The 26,744-nt window shown below is 51.9% G+C and overlaps 1 protein-coding gene across 2 annotated transcripts in view; it reads right to left on the minus strand.

Moving 5' to 3' along the window:
* Positions 1-7,384: 7,384 nt before the first annotated feature.
* The window catches only part of LOC138638118 (probable cation-transporting ATPase 13A4), a 900,755-nt gene continuing 881,395 nt past the window's right edge, over positions 7,385-26,744 (minus strand). For both annotated transcript variants that reach the window (XM_069727142.1, XM_069727140.1), the window contains one exon: positions 7,385-8,080. In XM_069727142.1, coding sequence (XP_069583243.1) covers positions 7,835-8,080 — 246 coding nt within the window. In that variant the 3' untranslated portion in view covers positions 7,385-7,834. The remainder of the gene's footprint in view (positions 8,081-26,744) is intronic.

The following is a 26,744-nucleotide window of genomic DNA, read 5'->3' on the forward strand; positions in this document are numbered from 1 at the left end:
ACTGACAGACCCAACTTATGAGGAAACTCTAGCAGTAGAGACAGGGTTTTCTGAAACCAATTACTGGCTAGAATGGTTGAAATATACACACCAACAGCATAATGGGAGCGACTGTTATGCATGTGCCGGAGCCAGACCCCACCTGGGCACAGTGCCCCTTAACATCCCAGAATCCCAGCAGGCCTGTTTCCTCAGTATATACACTATCTCATCTCATTCTGCATCTTGTGAAGACTGGAAGTCTAAGTACCCACTCATGACTAAAGATACACCCCCAGGGACAGGAATACCAATCTACCCTAGTAATTACACCTGTTACACACGCACAGGGATTGGCAGGGATCTAAAAAACTGTCCCCAGGGGTTCTGCTCAGAATACAGTACTACCACTGCTATCTAGTCAATCATGTGGTTTCCCTGAGTGACATATACTGGATCTGTGGTGATATGAAAATACGCAGTAGATTACAAGGTGTTTGGGTAGGCCAATGTGCTCTGGCAAAAATCCTGATGCCCTTCCATCTCTTCCCCTACACCCATGAATCCTCACACAGTACTGCGGTAAAGAGACCAAAAAGAGAAAGTGCTCCTAAAGGCAGTTTTGATCCACATGTCTATATAGATACCATAGATGTGCCTAGGGGGGGTACATGATGAATACAAGGCCAGAGACCAGGTCAAGGCAGGATTTGAGTCATTATTGCCAATAATAACTGTAAACAGAGGCGTAGCTAGAGCTTTTGCCGCCCGGGGCTGTTCCCGAGTTTGGCGCCCCCCCCCCCCCATCCCCCCCCCCAGCTCAATACACACAAAGGTTACCAAAAATGGTTTTCCTGTTTTGTAGAACTTAAACTGGGCCTAATGGTGTCACCCCCACATGCCACACCTGTGACTTAATACCACCACACCATGACCAGGCCACATAGTGACCGAATAATACTACATACAAGGGACAAATACCACCGCACCATTTCCAGACCACATATTACCACCACATAGTGACTGAATACTACAATACTGATCAGTAATAAAAAAAAAACCACAATACTATCACCATAAGTGCCAGTATTCACAGGAGATCTGTACTTAGTATGCAGTGTCTGTGTAGAGGTAATACAGAGATCACTGGTGACATTATACACAGGACCTCTATATAGTATACAGTGTATAGTGTCAGTGTATAGGTAACACTGACTCACCAGTGACGTCTCTAGGTGAAGTCCTTCATCTTTCATCCAGCACAGACCGCCATCATTCCTTCCAGCCAGGACTCGTTTCTGCAGGAAATAACACAGTTATCTCGAGCTCCGCTTGCAGAACACATTACTTAATTTTTCACAACTTCTACATTACACCACATGAAGAAAAAAAGGTGATATAGTGTCACTCTGCACAGTAACAGGACCGCCCCCCCATTTAAAACAGTATACTCAAAAAATAAAATAAATACATCACTGCAGTAACAATATCCCTTAATTATCCCCTATGGTAATAATATTCCCCACCCTGGCCCCGTTTATCTCATTCCTGGCTCCAGCCATATGTTGTCGTATCCTGCCCTCATGAGTATCCATTCTACCCCATATGATCTCCCCATCCTGCCCCACCAGCCTCCATCGTATCCGTCCTGCCCCATGATCCAATCCTGCCCCGTGTCTCCAATCATGCCCCGTATCTACATTCTGCCCATGCCTCAAGTCCTGCCCCCAGTGTGTCCAGCATATTACCCCCATGTTGTCCAGCAATCTGCCCCAGTGTGTCCAGCATATTACCCCCATGTTGTCCAGCAATCTGCCCCAGTGTGTCCAGCATATTACCCCCAGTGTGTCCAGCAATCTGCCCCAGTATGTCCAGCATATTACCCCCAGTGTGTCCAGCAATCTGCCCCAGTGTCCAGCCTTTCCCCAGTGTGTCCAGCAGTCTGCCCCAGTGTGTCCAGCATATTACCCTCAGTGTCCAGCATTGCCCCAGTGTGTCCAGTATATTACCCCCAGTGTGTCCAGCAATCTGCCCCAGTGTCCAGCATTGCCCCAGTGTGTCCAGAAGTCTGCCCCAGGGTCTCCAGCATTGCCTCAATGTGTCCAGAAATCTGCCCCAGGGTCTCCAGTATTGCCCCAGTGTGTCCAGCAATCTGCCCCAGGGTCTCCAGTATTGCCCCAGTGTGTCCAGCATTCTGCCCCATAGTCTCCTGTACTGCCCCAGTGTGTCCAGCATTCTGCCCCATGGTCTCCAGTATTGCCCCAGTGTGTCCAGCAATCTGCCCCATGGTCTCCTGTATTGCCCCAGTGTGTCCAGCATTCTGCCCCATGGTCTCCAGTATTGCCCCGGTGTGTCCAGCAATCTGCCCCATGGTCTCCAGTATTGCCCCAGTATGTCCAGAAGTCTGCCCCAGGGTCTCCAGCATTGCCTCAATGTGTCCTGAGATCTGCCCCATGGTCTCCAGTATTCAGTGTGTCCAGCATTCTGCCCCATGGTCTCCAGTATTTCCCCAGTGTGTCCAGCATTCTGCCCCATGGTCTCCAGTATTGCCCCAGTGTGTCCAGCAATCTGCCCCATGGTCTCCTGTATTGCCCCAGTGTGTCCAGCATTCTGCCCCATGGTCTCCAGTATTGCCCCAGTGTGTCCAGCAATCTGCCCCATGGTCTCCTGTATTGCCCCAGTGTGTCCAGCAATCTGCCCCATGGTCTCCTGTATTGCCCCAGTGTGTCCAGCAATCTGCCCCATGGTCTCCTGTATTGCCCCAGTGTGTCCAGCAATCTGCCCCATAGTCTCCTGTATTGCCCCAGTGTGTCCAGCAATCTGCCCCATGGTCTCCTGTATTGCCCCAGTGTGTCCAGCATTCTGCCCCATGGTCTCCAGCATTGCCCCAGCCCCAGACAGTCAGAAATAAAGAAAAAAAAAAAAAAAAGTAAAATCCTCACCTCTCCCGTTCCCAGCGCAGGTCCGGTGCAGTCAGCGTCTCTCCGGCTCTGCGACGCTCAGGACAGAGAGGCAGAGCGGCGCGCACAGTAGTGACGTCATCGCGCCCTCTGCTCTGAGACGTCGCAGAGTCAGAGGACGCTGAAGCCGCAGGAACCAGGAGAGGTGAGTATTAGAGCGGGGGGCGGGACCCGGGGGTGGGGGGAGCTGGCCCTGGTCGTGGCGGCGGACGGCGCCGCCCGAAGATTTAAAGGGGCGTCTTTTTTTTTTTTTTTTTTTATCTTCTTCTCCTGCAGCGCCGGCCGCCCCCAGCATTGTGCCGCCCGGGGCGGACCGCCCCCCCCGCACCCCCCTTCCTACGCCACTGACTGTAAACAAGAATGTTGATTGGATAAATTATATTACAACCAGCAGAGATTTGTTAACTACACCCGAGATGCTTTGAAAGTTCTGGCAGACCAGTTGGGCCACCTCCATCATGGCATTCCAGAACAGAATGGCCTTAGATATGATTCTAGCTGAGAAAGGAGGTGTTTGTAAGATGATCAAAGACACCTGTTGCACCTACACCCCAGACAATACTGGCCCAAATAGTAAAGTCACAGTGGCGATACAGAAACTCATTGAGTTATCCAAAGAATTAAAACAGAATTCAGAGGTAACAAATCCTTGGGACCAATACTTTGGGTGGATGAGTGGGTGGCAGATGATGCTAACACAGGTTGGGGCTGCCATACTTGTTGTTTTTGTTCTTGTGATAATCTCTGGTTGCTGCGTAATCCCTTGTATCCTCAGGATGATGGAAAAGACAGTTAAAGAGACAACAAACCTGATGCCACACCTTCTCCTGGATGAACTCATCCGAATTCAGATTCACCCGCCTGTTGACTGCTTCGAACCTGATGACGAATACATGGAATTAGGAGAACAAGTCTGCCAATATGAGACTATGCATACCTCGAACCCCTGTTAGGGAAAGATCTCCTGACCGCCCATTTGTGAAAGACGGAGTAGGGTGTATGCGCTAGGCATGCATCAGTTCACCGGCAACACAAAAGAGTTGCAGCACTTTGGGACAGGAGGTTAGGCTTAGTGCGAGTGATATCTAAGGGGGGATTGTGATGGAAATGTATACATTTCATATAGATTTCACTTGCATACAGTACGGAAGCTGGGGAAGCAAGACGGAACAGACAAAAGGAAACGAGGGACCGGAGGAAACAAAAGAGGCACCAGACTGACGTGAGCGGGAGAGCCACAGGACTGCAATGATACCGGAAAGAAGAGACTGGGAAAGAAGACACACAGAAACGCTGTATCAAGGAACGGTGAAATAGTAACAGAGACTCAGGACTGCTATGGAGCAGGACTGTGGTGATATAGGGCTGTAATATACACAGCAAATAGTTTTTGCAAGAATGGAGACGTAAAACGTAACCTTTACTTCGTAGTCTTAAATAAAAAGAAAAACGAAATATAAACGAACAGTACCACTAAGGTGCTAGTGCTGACATATATCACGAACAAACATGAAAACGAAACACCCCATAAAAATACTACCGGCCCCTTATCCAGGGCCACAAACTGGTCACCAATTCAATAAGACGAATGTATACACCCGACTACTCATAGAGTCTACCATACCGTATAAGCGAGGCACTCCCCTTACCTAAACATCTGCGGCAGGGATACCATATATAATCATGTGCACCAAGAATGGTACACCATATGGTGGCAGGTATCACGGAGTAAAGTTATCGGTGGAGCTCCTCTAAACAAGGTGTATAACCAATGTAAGTAAGACCCAAAAATGGCAATGTAAACATACGATATGCTATATAATGTACCATACGCATAATAATGCAGTTAAACGAGCATATACTTATGAGAAACAAATATCTCCCAAACAAGAGACCAGACAAACAGTAACACCGTCCCCAAATACCGGGCAGTAATCACGGTGTGTGTCTAAAGTGCCATCTAGTGGGATTAAATCTTGTGTTTCTTAGTACATATGCGCTTATATACTCATCTGCTGGTACTGAAGTCTTATCATAGTCCTTCTGCAGATATTAGATATGTAGCCGGACCCTCTGGCGGTTTCTATGGATCATCCGCCTAACGACATCTGGCTAGAAGTATGCCTCCCGACGCGTTTCTCCCTGAATGGGTTCATCAGGGGATTATGGCATAGTGGTGAGCAATATTTCGTTTTTCTTTTTATTTAAGACTACGAAGTAAAGGTTACGTTTTACGTCTCCATTCTTGCAAAAACTATTTGCTGTGTATATTTTTATCTTTTTGGTTTTTGATTTTTTTCTTAAGCCAGGCTTATTTAATGATATAGGGCTGGCAAGACAGGGACAGCAGGAGGACTGCGGTGATGCAGGTCAAGCGAGACAGGAAAAGGCAGGAACACTGGAGTGCGGGACCCAAGGCAGCAGAGACACAGGGAAGGTGCTGGAAGAGGCAAAGGGAGAACCAGAATCAGAGAGCATACAGCACAGACGAGAGGCCAAGAGCACTAGCAGAACACAAGCAATCTTCAGGCAAAGAGGAGCGAACGGAAGCAGCTTACATACCCATGCAGCACAGCACTTCCGGGTGAAGATCCTCCAAAACGATACAGAGGACGGAAGGCGCGCCAGCAGGAAGGTTAGAAGTGAACGCGTGCAGTGCTGAATCTGGCGTGCACGCGCGCCCAACGAGCATCAGAGGCCGGGATCGAGCGCAAAGAGGAGGATGCCACAGGAAAGGAGGCATGCCAGAATGCCGAAGACAGGTGAGTATGAGTGGGCGAAGGAGGCGGCAACGGTAGCGGCGTAACATAATTGATTTTCATCCATGAAAATAGTAAAAAAAAGATGTTTCTGATTTTTGATACTGACACACAGTCAGCAAAAAAAATGCAGACATATGAACAGCCGCATAGAATATACTGAATTTTTCAGACTATAAGATGCACTTTTTTCCTCAAAAATTTGGAGAAAACTGGGGGATGCGTCTTATATTCTGGATGTACTGTCCGGCTCTGGCTGTGGAGGGTAGGTGGGGAAGCAGCATCGGCAGAGCAGCGGGTCAAAGGAGGCTGGCGGCTGTGGGTAACTCCTGTGCCCGCTGCTAAAGAGACATGAATATCCACTGCATTCCACTCCCATGGGTGTGGAGACTCGAGCAATGAATATTAATTTCTCTTTAATAGCGTCTTGGTATAATTGACCCCCAACCCCGGTCCTGGTATGCATGGCCCCATCCTTATGATTGGCATTCACACCCATCTTGGTATACATGGCCCATTCAGAAAACATAAAAAATACCCATTACACTTACCTTCCCTTGCAGCGTCCTGCTCTGATGCCAGCAGCTGCTTTATGCTTGTAAGCAGTGCATGGCAAGGACGTCATGATCTGCTTGCAAGCCAGAGAGCAGCTGCTGGAATACTCACTGCATGCACACTGGGACTGTGTGCTCAGAGAGCAGTGAGTATTCATTACTCTTCAGCAGCATGCACAGTGTCGGCTTCCGGTGGTCACGTGTGCTGCTACTTGAATATGCATCTCTCTCCATGTGTATATTCATTTCTCTTAAGTAGCGGCACACGTCACTGCCGGCAGCTGCAGGAAGGCTCCGGCTGACACTGTGCGCGCTACTGAAAAGCAATAAATACTCACTGCTCTCTGCACGCACAGTCCCGGCGTAAAGAGCAGTGAGTATACTGGCAGCTGTGCTCTAGTGCATGATGTCACTGTCATGCGCTGCTTACAAGGATAAAGCAGCTGCTAGCAACAGAGCAGGACGCTGCGAGGGAGTGACGGGAAGCTAAGTGTGCTGTTTTTTTTCAAATGTTTTCTGATGGGGCCATGCATACCAGGAAGGGGGTGGAGCAATCAATTATAAGGATGGGGCATGCATACCAGGAGAGGGGTGAGGGCCAATTATAAGGATGGTGCCATGCATACCGGGACTGGGATGGGGGGCCAATCATACCAAAATAGTGCCCCGCATACTAGGACGAGATGGAGGCCCTGCATTCCAGGATAAAGATGGGGCCATGCATGCTAGGATAAGGATGAGGATGATCATTCCTGCCAGGAAAGGGATGAGGGGGCAATGCACACCGGGATAAGGGGGCATGCATACCAGGATAGGGATTAGGGGGGCCATGCATACCAGGATAGGGATGAGGGATCCATGCATACCAACATAGGGATGAGTGGACCATGCATACCAAGGTGGGCATGAGGGGGCCAAGTGCATCAGGATGGGGATGAGGGGACCATATATACCAGGATAGGGGATATTAAGTACAGAATTGACCACATTTTTTGCTTCAATTTTTTTTCCCTAATTTCTTCCTCTAAAATCTAAGTGCGTCTTATAGTCCGAAAAATACGGTAATAGGTTTGTGTTCTATAACTAAAAACCACCAATATAACACATGTGAAAAACTGAATGAGGCCTAAAAGTGGGTATATCATTCTTTAATGGGCATGTAGCAACTCACATTGTAGCAAAATTGTATATAGATTGTTGCTGATGTATGCATTAAAAATTAACGTACAGCGTTAATTGCATAAGGATATTTTTATTAGCTCAGCTACAAGTATTATTATAGGGGTTGCCCCAGACTGACATAATCATGGTGCAGGCCATCAATAAGAGATCGGGGAACAACGGGTAAAATCTTCAGTGACTAGATATAAGCGATTTACGGCGACAAACCTCAGCAGCACAATACATTGCTTAGCAGCCGCTGCCGAATACTAAACTTCATCTCTTATTAATTGCAGTACTCGGCATCATGGAGTGCCGGGTGTTGGACCCCAACTGATCTCAAATGTATGACCTATCCTATTTATTAGGTTCAGTGCCTTTTCACTAGCAAAATAAGTATTTCTTATCACATTTACTGCATTTACATTACAGCTACAATTGTTTTTTCAGAATCATTTGGTGCAATTCTACAATGGGCTTTACTGTAAGTTAAAATGCTGCAATCCTCTGCAGCAACATTTCCGATGGCATAGTCTGTTCTGTTCATTGGAGGCCACTCTGGATCTTTCTGTATTTTTCTTTGCAACTTTCTGTATTGGCTCTTTGATTTGTAGTGAAACAGTCGCTTTATCCTGAGCCAGAGTTTTCTATTGTCAATAAACCACATCTAGGAAAAATAAAGATAAAAAAAATTAGTTGGTCCCAAATGGCAGTATAAGGAGCTTGCACTATTCGGTATATAGTATTTATACCAAATGGTTAACGCTTGTGGTGCTCTTTTCTTATCAGCAAAAGCAGTCCCAAGTAAATAAAATGGTTATTGCGAGAATACATTCCCACTGCCAATAGAGACGAAGTCACGCTCAAGGTACAGTATCTTATCATCGAACCTTGAGGAGTTATAAGGGTCTGTTGGTTTCTGACATATGCAAAGTGAAACTCTTTTAGCTTATACAGCTGGTGAAATTAAACAAGCCATCAATTTTCTAAGTAAATATTTTTCTAAAGATGCTATTGACATAAAATTCTCATCAGACATCAGTAACAAACCATTTAATCCAAACGGGCAAAGAAATCAAGCCATAGATGTTCATAAATTGAGATATGTGTGATAATGAGAAATGGCACAAGGAAATGCATTCAACATGCTTTCTGATATTTATTTTTTACTTCATACAAAAGCCTTTGTTGGTGATAACAACTTCCAGGCGCCTCCTCTATGGAGAAACTAGTGGCATGCATTGCTCTGGTGTGATTTTCATTCTTCAACACAAACACTCTTCAAAACCTAAAGGTTCTCTGGGCTCCATCTATGAACTCTGAGCTTTAGTTCCTTTCATAAATGTTCTATTGGATTCAGGTCAAGTGATTGGCTGGGCCATTCTAGCAGCTATATTTTCTTTCTCTTAAACCAATTGACAGTTTCCTTGGCTGTGCGGTGGGGATCATTGTCTTGCTGAAATGTCCACTAGTGTTGAGCGATACCTTCCGATATCGGAAAGTATCGGTATCGGTTTGGATCGGCCGATATTCAAAAAATATCGGATATCGCCGATACCGATACCCGATCCCAATGCAAGTCAATGGGACCAAAATATCGGAATTAAAATAAACCCTTTCTTTCCTTGTAGGTTCATTCTACATGAAGGAAAACAACTAAGAATAATGCCGGATGTATTTGGGGAGGTGGCGGAGACATTAAAGTCATAGAGGTTTATCCCAATCAAATAGAATAGCATGTTTTTTGTTTTTTTTTAAGACGTTCGGAGTGACAAAGATATTGACTATGTAAATTTTTTTTTTATTTTGTCAGATATTGATGTTTCACTATTCCACGCCCTTCCCCTTCTTTTTTTTCTTTTTTTTTTTCTTTTCCCACACTTTCATCTTCATCATCATCAGCATCTTTGACATCAACTTCTTCACCTTATTCATCTTCTTCTTCATCTTCTACCTATTTTTTTTTTTTTATTACATTCTTCATATTCATTTTATTCAACTATTATTATTCTTCTTATTCTACATATTCTTTTTATTCCACTGTTATTATTCTTCCTATTCTACTTCTTCATCATATTCTCATTTGTGACAGGCATTCCCGTAGTTGTTATCTATAAAAGTTTGAAGATTACACCTTCCGTTCTGCCAGTCACAAAAGTTACATTTGTCCGCGTTCAGTTTGGCCTGCAGCATCAGGCTTTATCCAGGGGCACCACGAGGAGGAACGGACTCACCCCCATACACTGCTTAGTCTTCTTCTGCATATAATTTAGATAATATCTTTTGCTCTGATATTAAGTCTTATGCTTAATGTTCTTCTGCTCTTTGTTCTGCAGCCTCTTGTTCTTCTGCTTCTCGGTCTTCCATGTTGTCGTCTCCAGGGTCGTCGTCTCCAGTGTCGTCATCTCCGCCGTCGTCGTCATCGGGGTGGTCTTCCGTGTCGTCGTCATCGTGGTGGTCTTCCGGGTCGTCGACGTTAGGGTCTTCAACTTGGAAATGTAGCAGAAGGTACAAGAAGGCTGAGAAAATGCCAAGAACCAGCTGATGGAACTGGAACTCGGATGGCTACCCGAAGGTTCAAGAGCCTATGGAACTACCGAGGACCAGCTGACGTTACTGGAACCCGGTTACTAAGCAGGAGGTACCCGTGCTAAAAAGCACTACCAAGGACCGCCTGACGTTGACGGAACTCGGATACCCAGAAGGAGGCACCTAAGCCAAAGGCTCTGCCCGGAACCAGCTGACGTTACTGGAACCAGGATGGGGAGCAGAAGGTACAAGAGCAAAAGACACTGCCGAGAACCAGCTGACGGTACTGGAACCCGGATGGGTAGCCGAAGGTCCAAGAGCCAATGGAACTACCGAGGACCAGCTGACGTTACTGGAACCCGGTTACTAAGCAGGAGGTACCCGTGCCTGAAAGCACTACCAAGGACCACCTGACGTTGGTGGAACTTGGATACCCAGAAGGAGGCACCTAAGCCAAAGGCTCTGCCCGGAACCAGCTGACGGTACTGGAACCAGGATGGGGAGCAGAAGGTACAAGAGCAAAAGACACTGCCGAGAACCAGCTGACGGTGCTGGAACCAGGTGGTGGACCCGAAGGCCCACAGGAGAGGAGAGAACAGCTAGGCCGCGAGGCAGCCGCAGTTACCGAACCCCAACAGTCCTACAGGGGGAGCTGGGCCTACTGGCACTACAGAACCAGCCTTGACTACCAGTTCACGCAGCCCACATAGGAAGCTCCTAAACTGGAGGCACCCTGGAGTTGGCTAACCCGACCGCACCACGACGAGGCAAGCATAGGTGTCTCAGTGAGCTTGACACAACCCGGAAACAGCTGACGGTGCTGAAACCAGGCTTGGCACGAGGGAGTACCTGTGACAAAAACACTGCCGAGAACCAGCTGGCGGTGCTGGAACCCGGATGCGTTGCCCCAGTGTGCAAGAGCCAATGGCACGACCGAGGACCAGCTGACGGTGCTGGAACCCGGTTACTAAGCTGTAGGTGCCCGCGCTTAAAAGCACTACCAAGGACCGCCTGGCGTTGGCGGAACTCGGATACCCAGGAGGAGGCACCTAAGCCAAAGGCTCGGCCCGGAACCAGCTGACGGTGCTGGAACCAGGTGGTGGACCCGAAGGTCCACAGGAGAGGAGAGAACAGCTAGGCCGCGAGGCAGCCGCAGTTACCGAACCCCAACAGTCCTACAGGGGGAGCTGGGCCTACTGGCACTACAGAACCAGCCTTGACTACCAGTTCACGCAGCCCACATAGGAAGCTCCTAAACTGGAGGCACCCTGGAGTTGGCTAACCCGACCGCACCACGACGAGGCAAGCATAGGTGTCTCAGTGAAGTTGACACAACCCGGAAACAGCTGACGGTGCTGAAACCAGGCTTGGCACGAGGGAGTACCTGTGACAAGAACACTGCCGAGAACCAGCTGGCGGTGCTGGAACCCGGATGCGTTGCCCCAGTGTGCAAGAGCCAATGGCACGACCGAGGACCAGCTGACGGTGCTGGAACCCGGTTACTAAGCTGTAGGTGCCCGCGCTTAAAAGCACTACCAAGGACCGCCTGGCGTTGGCGGAACTCGGATACCCAGGAGGAGGCACCTAAGCCAAAGGCTCGGCCCGGAACCAGCTGACGGTGCTGGAACCAGGTGGTGGACCCGAAGGTCCACAGGAGAGGAGAGAACAGCTAGGCCGCGAGGCAGCCGCAGTTACCGAACCCCAACAGTCCTACAGGGGGAGCTGGGCCTACTGGCACTACAGAACCAGCCTTGACTACCAGTTCACGCAGCCCACATAGGAAGCTCCTAAACTGGAGGCACCCTGGAGTTGGCTAACCCGACCGCACCACGACGAGGCAAGCATAGGTGTCTCAGTGAAGTTGACACAACCCGGAAACAGCTGACGGTGCTGAAACCAGGCTTGGCACGAGGGAGTACCTGTGACAAGAACACTGCCGAGAACCAGCTGGCGGTGCTGGAACCCGGATGCGTTGCCCCAGTGTGCAAGAGCCAATGGCACGACCGAGGACCAGCTGACGGTGCTGGAACCCGGTTACTAAGCTGTAGGTGCCCGCGCTTAAAAGCACTACCAAGGACCGCCTGGCGTTGGCGGAACTCGGATACCCAGGAGGAGGCACCTAAGCCAAAGGCTCGGCCCGGAACCAGCTGACGGTGCTGGAACCAGGTGGTGGACCCGAAGGTCCACAGGAGAGGAGAGAACAGCTAGGCCGCGAGGCAGCCGCAGTTACCGAACCCCAACAGTCCTACAGGGGGAGCTGGGCCTACTGGCACTACAGAACCAGCCTTGACTACCAGTTCACGCAGCCCACATAGGAAGCTCCTAAACTGGAGGCACCCTGGAGTTGGCTAACCCGACCGCACCACGACGAGGCAAGCATAGGTGTCTCAGTGAAGTTGACACAACCCGGAAACAGCTGACGGTGCTGAAACCAGGCTTGGCACGAGGGAGTACCTGTGACAAGAACACTGCCGAGAACCAGCTGGCGGTGCTGGAACCCGGATGCGTTGCCCCAGTGTGCAAGAGCCAATGGCACGACCGAGGACCAGCTGACGGTGCTGGAACCCGGTTACTAAGCTGTAGGTGCCCGCGCTTAAAAGCACTACCAAGGACCGCCTGGCGTTGGCGGAACTCGGATACCCAGGAGGAGGCACCTAAGCCAAAGGCTCGGCCCGGAACCAGCTGACGGTGCTGGAACCAGGTGGTGGACCCGAAGGTCCACAGGAGAGGAGAGAACAGCTAGGCCGCGAGGCAGCCGCAGTTACCGAACCCCAACAGTCCTACAGGGGGAGCTGGGCCTACTGGCACTACAGAACCAGCCTTGACTACCAGTTCACGCAGCCCACATAGGAAGCTCCTAAACTGGAGGCACCCTGGAGTTGGCTAACCCGACCGCACCACGACGAGGCAAGCATAGGTGTCTCAGTGAGCTTGACACAACCCGGAAACAGCTGACGGTGCTGAAACCAGGCTTGGCACGAGGGAGTACCTGTGACAAAAACACTGCCGAGAACCAGCTGGCGGTGCTGGAACCCGGATGCGTTGCCCCAGTGTGCAAGAGCCAATGGCACGACCGAGGACCAGCTGACGGTGCTGGAACCCGGTTACTAAGCTGTAGGTGCCCGCGCTTAAAAGCACTACCAAGGACCGCCTGGCGTTGGCGGAACTCGGATACCCAGGAGGAGGCACCTAAGCCAAAGGCTCGGCCCGGAACCAGCTGACGGTGCTGGAACCAGGTGGTGGACCCGAAGGTCCACAGGAGAGGAGAGAACAGCTAGGCCGCGAGGCAGCCGCAGTTACCGAACCCCAACAGTCCTACAGGGGGAGCTGGGCCTACTGGCACTACAGAACCAGCCTTGACTACCAGTTCACGCAGCCCACATAGGAAGCTCCTAAACTGGAGGCACCCTGGAGTTGGCTAACCCGACCGCACCACGACGAGGCAAGCATAGGTGTCTCAGTGAAGTTGACACAACCCGGAAACAGCTGACGGTGCTGAAACCAGGCTTGGCACGAGGGAGTACCTGTGACAAGAACACTGCCGAGAACCAGCTGGCGGTGCTGGAACCCGGATGCGTTGCCCCAGTGTGCAAGAGCCAATGGCACGACCGAGGACCAGCTGACGGTGCTGGAACCCGGTTACTAAGCTGTAGGTGCCCGCGCTTAAAAGCACTACCAAGGACCGCCTGGCGTTGGCGGAACTCGGATACCCAGGAGGAGGCACCTAAGCCAAAGGCTCGGCCCGGAACCAGCTGACGGTGCTGGAACCAGGTGGTGGACCCGAAGGTCCACAGGAGAGGAGAGAACAGCTAGGCCGCGAGGCAGCCGCAGTTACCGAACCCCAACAGTCCTACAGGGGGAGCTGGGCCTACTGGCACTACAGAACCAGCCTTGACTACCAGTTCACGCAGCCCACATAGGAAGCTCCTAAACTGGAGGCACCCTGGAGTTGGCTAACCCGACCGCACCACGACGAGGCAAGCATAGGTGTCTCAGTGAGCTTGACACAACCCGGAAACAGCTGACGGTGCTGAAACCAGGCTTGGCACGAGGGAGTACCTGTGACAAAAACACTGCCGAGAACCAGCTGGCGGTGCTGGAACCCGGATGCGTTGCCCCAGTGTGCAAGAGCCAATGGCACGACCGAGGACCAGCTGACGGTGCTGGAACCCGGTTACTAAGCTGTAGGTGCCCGCGCTTAAAAGCACTACCAAGGACCGCCTGGCGTTGGCGGAACTCGGATACCCAGGAGGAGGCACCTAAGCCAAAGGCTCGGCCCGGAACCAGCTGACGGTGCTGGAACCAGGTGGTGGACCCGAAGGTCCACAGGAGAGGAGAGAACAGCTAGGCCGCGAGGCAGCCGCAGTTACCGAACCCCAACAGTCCTACAGGGGGAGCTGGGCCTACTGGCACTACAGAACCAGCCTTGACTACCAGTTCACGCAGCCCACATAGGAAGCTCCTAAACTGGAGGCACCCTGGAGTTGGCTAACCCGACCGCACCACGACGAGGCAAGCATAGGTGTCTCAGTGAAGTTGACACAACCCGGAAACAGCTGACGGTGCTGAAACCAGGCTTGGCACGAGGGAGTACCTGTGACAAGAACACTGCCGAGAACCAGCTGGCGGTGCTGGAACCCGGATGCGTTGCCCCAGTGTGCAAGAGCCAATGGCACGACCGAGGACCAGCTGACGGTGCTGGAACCCGGTTACTAAGCTGTAGGTGCCCGCGCTTAAAAGCACTACCAAGGACCGCCTGGCGTTGGCGGAACTCGGATACCCAGGAGGAGGCACCTAAGCCAAAGGCTCGGCCCGGAACCAGCTGACGGTGCTGGAACCAGGTGGTGGACCCGAAGGTCCACAGGAGAGGAGAGAACAGCTAGGCCGCGAGGCAGCCGCAGTTACCGAACCCCAACAGTCCTACAGGGGGAGCTGGGCCTACTGGCACTACAGAACCAGCCTTGACTACCAGTTCACGCAGCCCACATAGGAAGCTCCTAAACTGGAGGCACCCTGGAGTTGGCTAACCCGACCGCACCACGACGAGGCAAGCATAGGTGTCTCAGTGAGCTTGACACAACCCGGAAACAGCTGACGGTGCTGAAACCAGGCTTGGCACGAGGGAGTACCTGTGACAAAAACACTGCCGAGAACCAGCTGGCGGTGCTGGAACCCGGATGCGTTGCCCCAGTGTGCAAGAGCCAATGGCACGACCGAGGACCAGCTGACGGTGCTGGAACCCGGTTACTAAGCTGTAGGTGCCCGCGCTTAAAAGCACTACCAAGGACCGCCTGGCGTTGGCGGAACTCGGATACCCAGGAGGAGGCACCTAAGCCAAAGGCTCGGCCCGGAACCAGCTGACGGTGCTGGAACCAGGTGGTGGACCCGAAGGTCCACAGGAGAGGAGAGAACAGCTAGGCCGCGAGGCAGCCGCAGTTACCGAACCCCAACAGTCCTACAGGGGGAGCTGGGCCTACTGGCACTACAGAACCAGCCTTGACTACCAGTTCACGCAGCCCACATAGGAAGCTCCTAAACTGGAGGCACCCTGGAGTTGGCTAACCCGACCGCACCACGACGAGGCAAGCATAGGTGTCTCAGTGAGCTTGACACAACCCGGAAACAGCTGACGGTGCTGAAACCAGGCTTGGCACGAGGGAGTACCTGTGACAAAAACACTGCCGAGAACCAGCTGGCGGTGCTGGAACTCGGATGCGTTGCCTTGCCTATTAAAGATTGTCTTCCTAGAGCCCCAACTAGCGGTGTTGGAGCAAAGGGTAAGCAGGGGGAGATGAGTGTAGGCCGAAGCCTGCACTGGAGGCAGCTTTGTGTCTGCGTTGCGTTTGCAGGACACTTTGCCGGCTACACACTGGGGGAACAGCTGGCGTTGCTGAACCCCACTAACACAATGGCGTGTGTTTTTCTCTGTGCAGCTAGCACTTGCGGGCAAAAACTAGCGATGTTAGAGCCCGTGTTGAAGCAGGAGGAGGAGGAGAGGAGCAGAGTGTAGGCCGAAGCTTAGTTGAACCAATTTCAAAGGAAACCTTTAACCCCCCCCTCAGGTGTTACAAAGTACAAGAGACACACCTTGTGCAGTATTAATGCTGCACAAGTGAAAGGTTGCTCTATTAATTTGTCTACTTGCACACGCTGAATGAAAGACATACACAATTTACCCCATTCTACAGTCAAACTGTAGTGGATGCGTGACTTGGTTTTTTGATGAGACGCAGCACAGGTGTCCAAAATAACGCCTTGGTGCTTGGAGCAGCTTCCTGAGCGTTGTTATTTGCTGTACAGGAGTCTGCGCTCTTGTGTTATCCCTTGGCAATGCCCTGTTAGCGCTGCCCATCTTATGACATCATTTCATGTTGGCCGGTGCGGTTAACGATGGCCATAAATCCCAGACCCACAGTGTCTTTTCATAAAGCCACACTGCGGTGCTGGGATTCGTGGCCTTGAGCAGTAAATATTTTGGCCGCTCACACACGTCCTTACACCTGCTTCAGACTGGGCGGCCTCTGCTGATCCCTTCTTGCATGCCGCGGCCATGAGGCTGCACAGTCTGAAGAAGGCTGAAGGAGATGAGTTAAGACAGGCGAAGATATGCACTGCTCGTGCCCATCAATCACACCCTCGCAGTCAAAATAATTAAGACAACGAGGAGCATTTTATTCAGGCAGGGCGGACGAACAGGCGCAAGTAGCCAACCAATGATGTCAGAAGACGGGAAGCGCTACCAAGGGGGGTGCTGCGTATCATTAGAAAGGAAAGTCACACCTCAGGGACAGTGGAATGGTCTCAAAGAGACACATTTTGTACGTGTTGAGTTCCACGTGGGCAAGGAGAAAACATCAGCCACCTTGTACAAATGCAGCAGTACTGCTGTACAAGGTGGCTGTTATACATAGAAACACCTGGGGGTGGGGGCCAGGCTCCCTTCAATTTCAGTTCATGTGCCTGCGTGGCGTTTGCAGGTCACGTTGCAAGCTGCACAGCAGGGGAACAGCTGGCGGTGCTGAACCCCACTAACACATTGGCTGGTGTTTTTCTCTGTGCAGCTAGCATTTCCGGGCAAAAACTAGCGGTGTTTGAGCCCAGGGTCAGCAGGAGGAGGAGGAGAGGAGCAAAGTGTAGGCCGAAGCCTGCACTGGTGGCAGCTTTTGGTCGGTTGTGCCAGCGTGGCTTGTGCTGGACACGATGCCGGCTACACAGCGGGGGAACAGCTGGCGTTGCTGAACCCCACTAACACATTGGCTGGTGTTTTTCTCTGTGCAGCTAGCATTTCCGGGCAAAAACTAGCGGTGTTTGAGCCCAGGGTCAGCAGGAGGAGGAGGAGAGGAGCAAAGTGTAGGCCGAAGCCTGCACTGGTGGCAGCTTTTGGTCGGTTGTGCCAGCGTGGCTTGTGCTGGACACGATGCCGGCTACACAGCGGGGGAACAGCTGGCGTTGCTGAACCCCACTAACACATTGGCTGGTGTTTTTCTCTGTGCAGCTAGCATTTCCGGGCAAAAACTAGCGTTGTTAGAGCCCAGGGTCAGCAGGAGGAGGAGGAGAGGAGCAAAGTGTAGGCCGAAGCCTAGTTGAACCAATTTCAAAGGTTACCTTTAACCCCCCCTCAGGTGTTACAAAGAACAAGAGCCACTCCTTCTGCAGCATTAATGCTGCACAAGTAAAAGGTTGCTCTATTAATTTGTCTACTTGCACAAGCTGAATGCAACACGTAGACTATTTAGCCCATTATACTGTTTAACAGTAGTGGAGGCGTGACTTGTCTTTTTAAAGAAAAGCAGCACAGGTGTCGAAAACACCTTTTTGCATGGGCGCAGCTTCCTGAGCGTTGTTAGTTGCTGTACAGGAGTCTGCGCTCTTGTGATCCTTTGGCCATGCGCTGTGAGCGCTTCCTGTCTTATGACCTCATTTCATGTTGGCCGTTGCGGTTAGCGATGGACATGAATCCCAGACCCACAGTGTGTTTTTAAAAAATCACACTGCGGTGCTGGGATTCGTGCCCTGGTGCAGTAAATATGTTTGCCGCTCACACATGTCCTTACACCTGCTTCAGACTGGACGGCCTCATCTGATCCCTTATCGCCTGCCGAGGCCATGAGGACACCCAGTCTGAAGAAGGCGGAAGGAGATGAGTGAACACAGGCAAACATATGCACTGCACATGCCCATCAATCACACCCTCGCTGTCCAAAAAAATAAGACACCGAGGGGCGTTGTTTCGAGCAGGGGAGATGCACAGGCGCAGCCAGCTAACCAATGATGTCAAAAGACGGGCAGCGCTAACAAGGGTGGTGCTGCGTGTCATTACAAAGGAAAGTCACACCTCAGGGACATTGTAATGGTCTCTAATGAGACACATTTTGTACGTGTTGAGTTCCACGTGGGCAAGGAGAAAAAGTCAGCCACCTCGTACAAATGCAGCAGTACTGCTGTACAAGGTGGCTGTTATACATAGAAACACCTGTGGGTGGGGGGCAGGCTCCCTTCAATTTCAGTTCATGTGCCTGCGTGGCGTTTGCAGGTCACGTTGCAAGCTACACAGCAGGGGAACAGCTGGCGTTGCTGAACCCCACTGACACATTGACTGGTGTTTTTCTCTGTGCAGATTGCATGTCCGGGCAAAAACTAGCGGTGTTAGAGCCCAGGGTCAGCAGGAGGAGGAGGAGAGGAGCAAAGTGTAGGCCGAAGCCTGCACTGGTGGCAGCTTTTGGTCGGTTGTGCCAGCGTGGCTTGTGCTGGACACGATGCCGGCTACACAGCGGGGGAACAGCTGGCGGTGCTGAACCCCACTAACACATTGGCTGGTGTTTTTCTCTGTGCAGCTAGCATTTCCGGGCAAAAACTAGCGGTGTTTGAGCCCAGGGTCAGCAGGAGGAGTAGAGGAGCAGAGTGTAGGCCGAAGCCTAGTTGAACCAATTTCCAAGGTTACCTTTAACCCCCCCCCTCAGGTGTTGCAAGGTACAAGAGCCACACCTTGAACAGCATTAATGATGCACAAGTCAAAGGTTGCTCTATTTAATTTTGCTCCTTGCACACGCTGAATTAAACACGTACACTATTTAGCCCATTATACTGTCAAACAGTAGTGGAGGCGTGACTACTAGTCTTTTTAAGGAGACGCAGCACAGGTGTACAAATTTACACCTAGGTGCTGTGCGCAGATTCCTTACCGTTGTTATTTGCAGTACAGGAAACTGCGCTCTTGTGTTATCCCTTGGCAATACCCTGTTAGTGCAGGCCGTCTCATGACCTCATTTCATGTTGGCCGGTGCGGTTAACGATGGCCATAAATCCCAGACCCACAGTGGCTTTTCCTAAAGTCACACTGCGGTGCTGGGATTCGTGGCCTTGTGCAGTAAATATGTTCGCCGCTCACACATGTCCTTACACCTGCTTCAGACTGGGCGGCCTCAGCTGATCCCTTATCGCATGCCGCGGCCATGAGGCCGCACAGTCAGAAGAAGGCGGAAGGAGGGGAGTGAAAACAGGGGAACATATGCACTGCTCGTGCCCATCAATCACACCCTCGCAGTCAAAATATATGAGACAACGGGGGGCGTTGTGTCGGGCAGGGGGGACGCACAGGCACAGCCAGCCAACCAATGATGTCAGGAGACGGGCAGCGCTAACAATGGGGGTGCTGCGTGTCATTAAAAAGGAAAGTCACACCTCAGGGACATTGTAATGGTCTGTAATGAGACACATTTTGTACTTGTTGAGTTCCACGTGTGCAAGGAGAAAAAGTCAGCCACCTTGTACAAATGCAGCAGTACTGCTGTACAAGGTGGCTGTTATACATAGAAACACCTGGGGGGGTGGGGGGCAGGCTCCCTTCAATTTCAGTTCATGTGCCTGCGTGGCGTTTGCAGGTCACGTTGCAAGCTACACAGCAGGGGAACAGCTGGCGTTGCTGAACCCCACTGACACATTGACTGGTGTTTTTCTCTGTGCAGATTGCATGTCCGGGCAAAAACTAGCGGTGTTAGAGCCCAGGGTCAGCAGGAGGAGGAGGAGAGGAGCAAAGTGTAGGCCGAAGCCTGCACTGGTGGCAGCTTTTGTTCTGTTGTGCCAGCGTGGCTTGTGCTGGACACGTTGCCGACTACACAGCAGGGGAACAGCTGGCGGTGCTGAACCCCACTAACACATTGGCTGGTGTTTTTCTCTGTGCAGCTAGCATTTCCGGGCAAAAACTAGCGGTGTTTGAGCCCAGGGTCAGCAGGAGGAGTAGAGGAGCAGAGTGTAGGCCGAAGCCTAGTTGAACCAATTTCAAAGGTTACCTTTAACCCCCCCCTCAGGTGTTGCAAGGTACAAGAGCCACACCTTGAACAGCATTAATGATGCACAAGTCAAAGGTTGCTCTATTTAATTTTGCTCCTTGCACACGCTGAATTAAACACGTACACTATTTAGCCCATTATACTGTCAAACAGTTGTGGAGGCGTGACTTGTCTTTTTAACGAGACGCAGCACAGGTGTCAAAATTTGCACCTAGGTACTGGGCGCAGATTCCTGAGCGTTGTTATTTGCTGTACAGGAGTCTGCGCTCTTGTGTTATCCCTTGGCAATACCCTGTTAGTGCAGGCCGTCTCATGACCTCATTTCATGTTGGCCGGTGCGGTTAACGATGGCCATAAATCCCAGACCCACAGTGGCTTTTCCTAAAGTCACACTGCGGTGCTGGGATTCGTGGCCTTGTGCAGTAAATATGTTCGCCGCTCACACATGTCCTTACACCTGCTTCAGACTGGGCGGCCTCAGCTGATCCCTTATCGCATGCCGCGGCCATGAGGCCGCACAGTCAGAAGAAGGCGGAAGGAGGGGAGTGAAAACAGGGGAACATATGCACTGCTCGTGCCCATCAATCACACCCTCGCAGTCAAAATATATGAGACAACGGGGGGCGTTGTGTCGGGCAGGGGGGACGCACAGGCACAGCCAGCCAACCAATGATGTCAGGAGACGGGCAGCGCTAACAATGGGGGTGCTGCGTGTCATTACAAAGGAAAGTCACACCTCAGGGACATTGTAATGGTCTCTAATGAGACACATTTTGTACGTGTTGAGTTCCACGTGGGCAAGGAGAAAAAGTCAGCCACCTCGTACAAATGCAGCAGTACTGCTGTACAAGGTGGCTGATATACATAGAAACACCTGTGGGTGGGGGGCAGGCTCCCTTCAATTTCAGTTCATGTGCCTGCGTGGCGTTTGCAGGTCACGTTGCAAGCTACACAGCAGGGGAACAGCTGGCGTTGCTGAACCCCACTAACACATTGGCTGGTGTTTTTCTCTGTGCAGCTAGCATGTCCGGGCAGAAACTGGCGTTGTTTGAGCCCAGGGTCAGCAGGAGGAGGAGAGGAGCAAAGTGTAGGCCGAAGCCTGCACTGGTGGCAGCTTTTGGTCGGTTGTGCCAGCGTGGCTTGTGCTGGACACGATGCCGGCTACACAGCGGGGGAACAGCAGGCGGTGCTGAACCCCACTAACACATTGGCTGGTGTTTTTCTCTGTGCAGCTAGCATGTCCGGGCAGAAACTGGCGTTGTTTGAGCCCAGGGTCAGCAGGAGGAGGAGAGGAGCAAAGTGTAGGCCGAAGCCTGCACTGGTGGCAGCTTTTGGTCGGTTGTGCCAGCGTGGCTTGTGCTGGACACGTTGCCGACTACACAGCAGGGGAACAGCTGGCGGTGCTGAACCCCACTAACACATTGGCTGGTGTTTTTCTCTGTGCAGCTAGCATTTCCGGGCAAAAACTAGCGGTGTTTGAGCCCAGGGTCAGCAGGAGGAGTAGAGGAGCAGAGTGTAGGCCGAAGCCTAGTTGAACCAATTTCAAAGGTTACCTTTAACCCCCCCCTCAGGTGTTGCAAGGTACAAGAGCCACACCTTGTGCAGCATTAATGCTGCACAAGTAAAAGGTTGCTCTATTTGTTTTGCTCCTTGCACACGCTGACTAAAACACGTACACTATTTAGCCCATTATACTGTCAAACAGTTGTGGAGGCGTGACTTGTCTTTTTAACGAGACGCAGCACAGGTGTCAAAATTTGCACCTAGGTACTGGGCGCAGATTCCTGAGCGTTGTTATTTGCTGTACAGGAGTCTGCGCTATTGTGATCCCTTGGCCATGCGCTGTGAGCGCTTCCTGTCTTCTGACCTCATTTCATGTCGGCCGTTGCGGTTAGCGATGGACATGAATCCCAGACCCACAGTGTGTTTTTAAAAAATCACACTGCGGTGCTGGGATTCGTGCCCTGGTGCACTAAATATGTTTGCCGCTCACACATGTCCTTACACCTGCTTCAGACTGGGCGGCCTCATCTGATCCCTTATCGCCTGCCGCGGCCATGAGGACACCCAGTCTGAAGAAGGCGGAAGGAGATGAGTGAACACAGGCAAACATATGCACTGCACATGCCCATCAATCACACCCTCGCTGTCCAAAAAAATAAGACACCGAGGGCCGTTGTTTCGAGCAGGGGAGATGCACAGGCGCAGCCAGCTAACCAATGATGTCAAAAGACGGGCAGCGCTAACAAGGGTGGTGCTGCGTGTCATTACAAAGGAAAGTCACACCTCAGGGACATTGTAATGGTCTCTAATGAGACACATTTTGTACGTGTTGAGTTCCACGTGGGCAAGGAGAAAAAGTCAGCCACCTCGTACAAATGCAGCAGTACTGCTGTACAAGGTGGCTGATATACATAGAAACACCTGTGGGTGGGGGGCAGGCTCCCTTCAATTTCAGTTCATGTGCCTGCGTGGCGTTTGCAGGTCACGTTGCAAGCTACACAGCAGGGGAACAGCTGGCGTTGCTGAACCCCACTGACACATTGACTGGTGTTTTTCTCTGTGCAGATTGCATGTCCGGGCAGAAACTGGCGTTGTTTGAGCCCAGGGTCAGCAGGAGGAGGAGAGGAGCAAAGTGTAGGCCGAAGCCTGCACTGGTGGCAGCTTTTGGTCGGTTGTGCCAGCGTGGCTTGTGCTGGACACGATGCCGGCTACACAGCGGGGGAACAGCAGGCGGTGCTGAACCCCACTAACACATTGGCTGGTGTTTTTCTCTGTGCAGCTAGCATGTCCGGGCAGAAACTGGCGTTGTTTGAGCCCAGGGTCAGCAGGAGGAGGAGAGGAGCAAAGTGTAGGCCGAAGCCTGCACTGGTGGCAGCTTTTGGTCGGTTGTGCCAGCGTGGCTTGTGCTGGACACGTTGCCGACTACACAGCAGGGGAACAGCTGGCGGTGCTGAACCCCACTAACACATTGGCTGGTGTTTTTCTCTGTGCAGCTAGCATTTCCGGGCAAAAACTAGCGGTGTTTGAGCCCAGGGTCAGCAGGAGGAGTAGAGGAGCAGAGTGTAGGCCGAAGCCTAGTTGAACCAATTTCAAAGGTTACCTTTAACCCCCCCCTCAGGTGTTGCAAGGTACAAGAGCCACACCTTGTGCAGCATTAATGCTGCACAAGTAAAAGGTTGCTCTATTTGTTTTGCTCCTTGCACACGCTGACTAAAACACGTACACTATTTAGCCCATTATACTGTCAAACAGTTGTGGAGGCGTGACTTGTCTTTTTAACGAGACGCAGCACAGGTGTCAAAATTTGCACCTAGGTACTGGGCGCAGATTCCTGAGCGTTGTTATTTGCTGTACAGGAGTCTGCGCTATTGTGATCCCTTGGCCATGCGCTGTGAGCGCTTCCTGTCTTCTGACCTCATTTCATGTCGGCCGTTGCGGTTAGCGATGGACATGAATCCCAGACCCACAGTGTGTTTTCAAACAATCACACTACGTGGCTGGGATTCGTGGCCTTGTGCAGTAAATAGGTTTGCCGCTTACACATGTCCTTACACCGGCTCCAGACTGGGCGGCCTCAGCTGATCCCTTATCGCCTACCACGGCCAGGAGGCCGCACAGTCTGAAGAAGGCGGAAGGAGATGAGTTAAGACAGGCGAACATATGCACTGCTCGTGCCCATAAACCACACCCTCGCTGACAAAATAAATATGACAACGAGGGGCGTTGTTTCTAGCAGGGCGGATGCACAGGCGCAGCCAGCTAACCATGATGACAAAAGACGGGAAACGCTACCAAGGGGGGTGCTGCGTATCATTACAAAGGAAAGTCACACCTCAGGGACAGTGGAATGGTCTCAATGAGACACATTTTGTACGTGTTGAGTTCCACGTGGGCAAGGAGAAAAAGTCAGCCACCTTGTACAAATGCAGCAGTACTGCTGTACTAGGTGGCTGTTATACATAGAAACACCTGGGGGGGTGGGGCCAGGTTCCCTTTTAATTTCAGTTCCTGTGCCTGCATGGCGTTTGCAGGTCACGTTGCCGGCTACACAGCAGGGGAACAGCTGGCGTTGCTGAACCCCACTAACACATTGGCTGGTGTTTTTCTCTGTGCAGCTAGCACTTCCGGGCAAAAACTAGCGGTGTTTGAGCCCAGGGTCAGCAGGAGGAGGAGAGGAGCAGAGTGTAGGCCGAAGCCTGCACTGGTGGCAGCTTTTGTTCTGTTGTGCCAGCGTGGCTTGTGCTGGACACGTTGCCGACTACACAGCAGGGGAACAGCTGGCGGTGCTGAACCCCACTGACACATCACCTAGTGTTTTTTTCTGTGTAGACAACACTTCCAGGTGGCAACTGACAGTGTTGAAACCCAGGGAATCAAAGAGGAGCAGAGTGTAGGCCGAAGCCTGCAGTGGAGCAAGTTGAAAGGGAACCTTTAACCCCCCCCCCCCAGGCATTTGTTGCTGAAAGAGCCATCTTGTACAGCAGTAATACTGCACATGGAAAATGGTGGCTCCGAAAATTATGCTCCTTGCAAACGCTGAAGTACACACTCATATAATGTGTCCCCTCACACCGTCAAACCATCCCGGAAGTGGGACTTTCCTTTGTAATGTGACACAGCACAGCCGTCATTCCAACCCCCTTGGTGCCGGGCACCACCTCCTCAACGTTGTTTGGTTCTGTCACGGAGCCCGCACTGTAATGTTATCCCTTGGCCATGCACAGTTAGCGGTGCCCGTCTTCTGACATCATGTAGGTGTCAGGCTGGCAGTGCCTGTGCGTCCAAGCTGCCCGAGATCCAACCTTGCAGTGTCATCTAATGTAGTCCCACTGCGGGCCAGGGATCCATGGGCATGCGCAGTGCATATCATCGCCTCTCACTCACCTCCTTCCTGCTTCTTCAGACTGTGCGGCGTCACGGCCGTGGCATGCTATTAGGGATCAGCTGACGCCGCCTAGTCTGAAGAAGCGTGAAGAAGGGGAGTGAGAGGCTAGTATATGCACTGCGCATGGCCATGGATACCAGGCCCACTGTGGGATCACATTAGACGACACTGCGAGGTGTGATTTCGGGCAGCGTGGACGCACAGGCGCAGCCAGGACGACAACAAATGATGTCAGAGGACGGGCAGCGCAAACTGTGCATGGCCAAGGGATAACATAACAGCGCAGGGTCCATGACGGAATCAAACAACGCTAAGGAGGCAGCGCACGGTGCCAAGGGGGTAGCAATGACGGCTGTGCTGTGTCACATTACAAAGGAAAGTCCCACCTCCGGGACGGTTGGACGGTGTGAGGGGACACATTACATGAGTGTGTAGTTCAGCGTTTGCAAGGAGCATAATTTCAAGAGCGACCTTTCCCTTGTGCAGTATTAGTGCTGCACATGGTGGCTCTTTCAGTAACAAACGCCTAGGGGGGGGGGGGGACAGGTCCCCTTACATTTTAGTTGTGCCAGCGTGGCGGTCGCATGACACGTTGCCGGATACACAGCTGGGGATCAGCTGACGTTACTGAACCCCAATAACAGAGGAGCGACTGTTGACTGTGCACACAGCACTTCCAGGCACCAACTGGCGGTGTTAGAGCCCAGGGACAGCAGGAGGAGCAGATTGGAGGTATTGCCGCACACACAGCTGGGGATCAGCTGACGTTACTGAACCCCAATAACAGAGGAGCGACTGTTGACTGTGCACACAGCACTTCCAGGCACCAACTGGCGGTGTTAGAGCCCAGGGACAGCAGGAGGAGCAGATTGGAGGTATTGCCGCACACACAGCTGGGGATCAGCTGACGTTACTGAACCCCAATAACAGAGGAGCGACTGTTGACTGTGCACACAGCACTTCCAGGCACCAACTGGCGGTGTTAGAGCCCAGGGACAGCAGGAGGAGCAGAGGAACAGAGTGTAGGCCGAAGCCTGATTGGAGCAAGTTGAAAGGAAACCTTTAACCCCCCCCCCCAAGACGTTTGTAGCTGAAAGAGCCATGTTGTGCAGCACTAAGGATGCAAAAGGAAAAGGTTGCTCTTTTAATTATGCTCCTTGCAAACACCGAAGTAAACACTAAAAATGTGTCCCTTTATACCGTTAAACCGTTCCGGAGGTGCGAATTTCCTTCGTAATGGGACACAGCACAGCTGTCATTCCTATCCCCTTGATGCCGTGCGCTGCCTCCTCAGCGTTGTTTTAAGCTGCCACGGAGCCTGCGCTGTTCTGTTAGCCCTTGGCCATGCCCAATTAGCGCTGCCTGTCTTCTGACATAATTTGGTGTCAGGCTGTCAGTGCCTGTGCGTCCACGCTGCTCCAGATCCCACCTCGCAGTCTCATCTAACGTAATCCCACTGCGGGCCTTGGAACCATGGGCATGCACAGTGCATAACCTCGACTCTCACTCCCCTCCTTCCCTCTTCTTCAGACTGTGCGGTGTCACGGCCGTGGCATGCTAGGGATCAGCTGACGGCGCACAGTCTAAAGAAGGCGGAGGGAAATGAGCGAGAGCCCGAGGGGAAG

The sequence above is a fragment of the Ranitomeya imitator genome, chromosome 5 (assembly GCF_032444005.1).
Source record: "Ranitomeya imitator isolate aRanImi1 chromosome 5, aRanImi1.pri, whole genome shotgun sequence".
Classification (NCBI taxonomy): domain Eukaryota; kingdom Metazoa; phylum Chordata; class Amphibia; order Anura; family Dendrobatidae; genus Ranitomeya; species Ranitomeya imitator.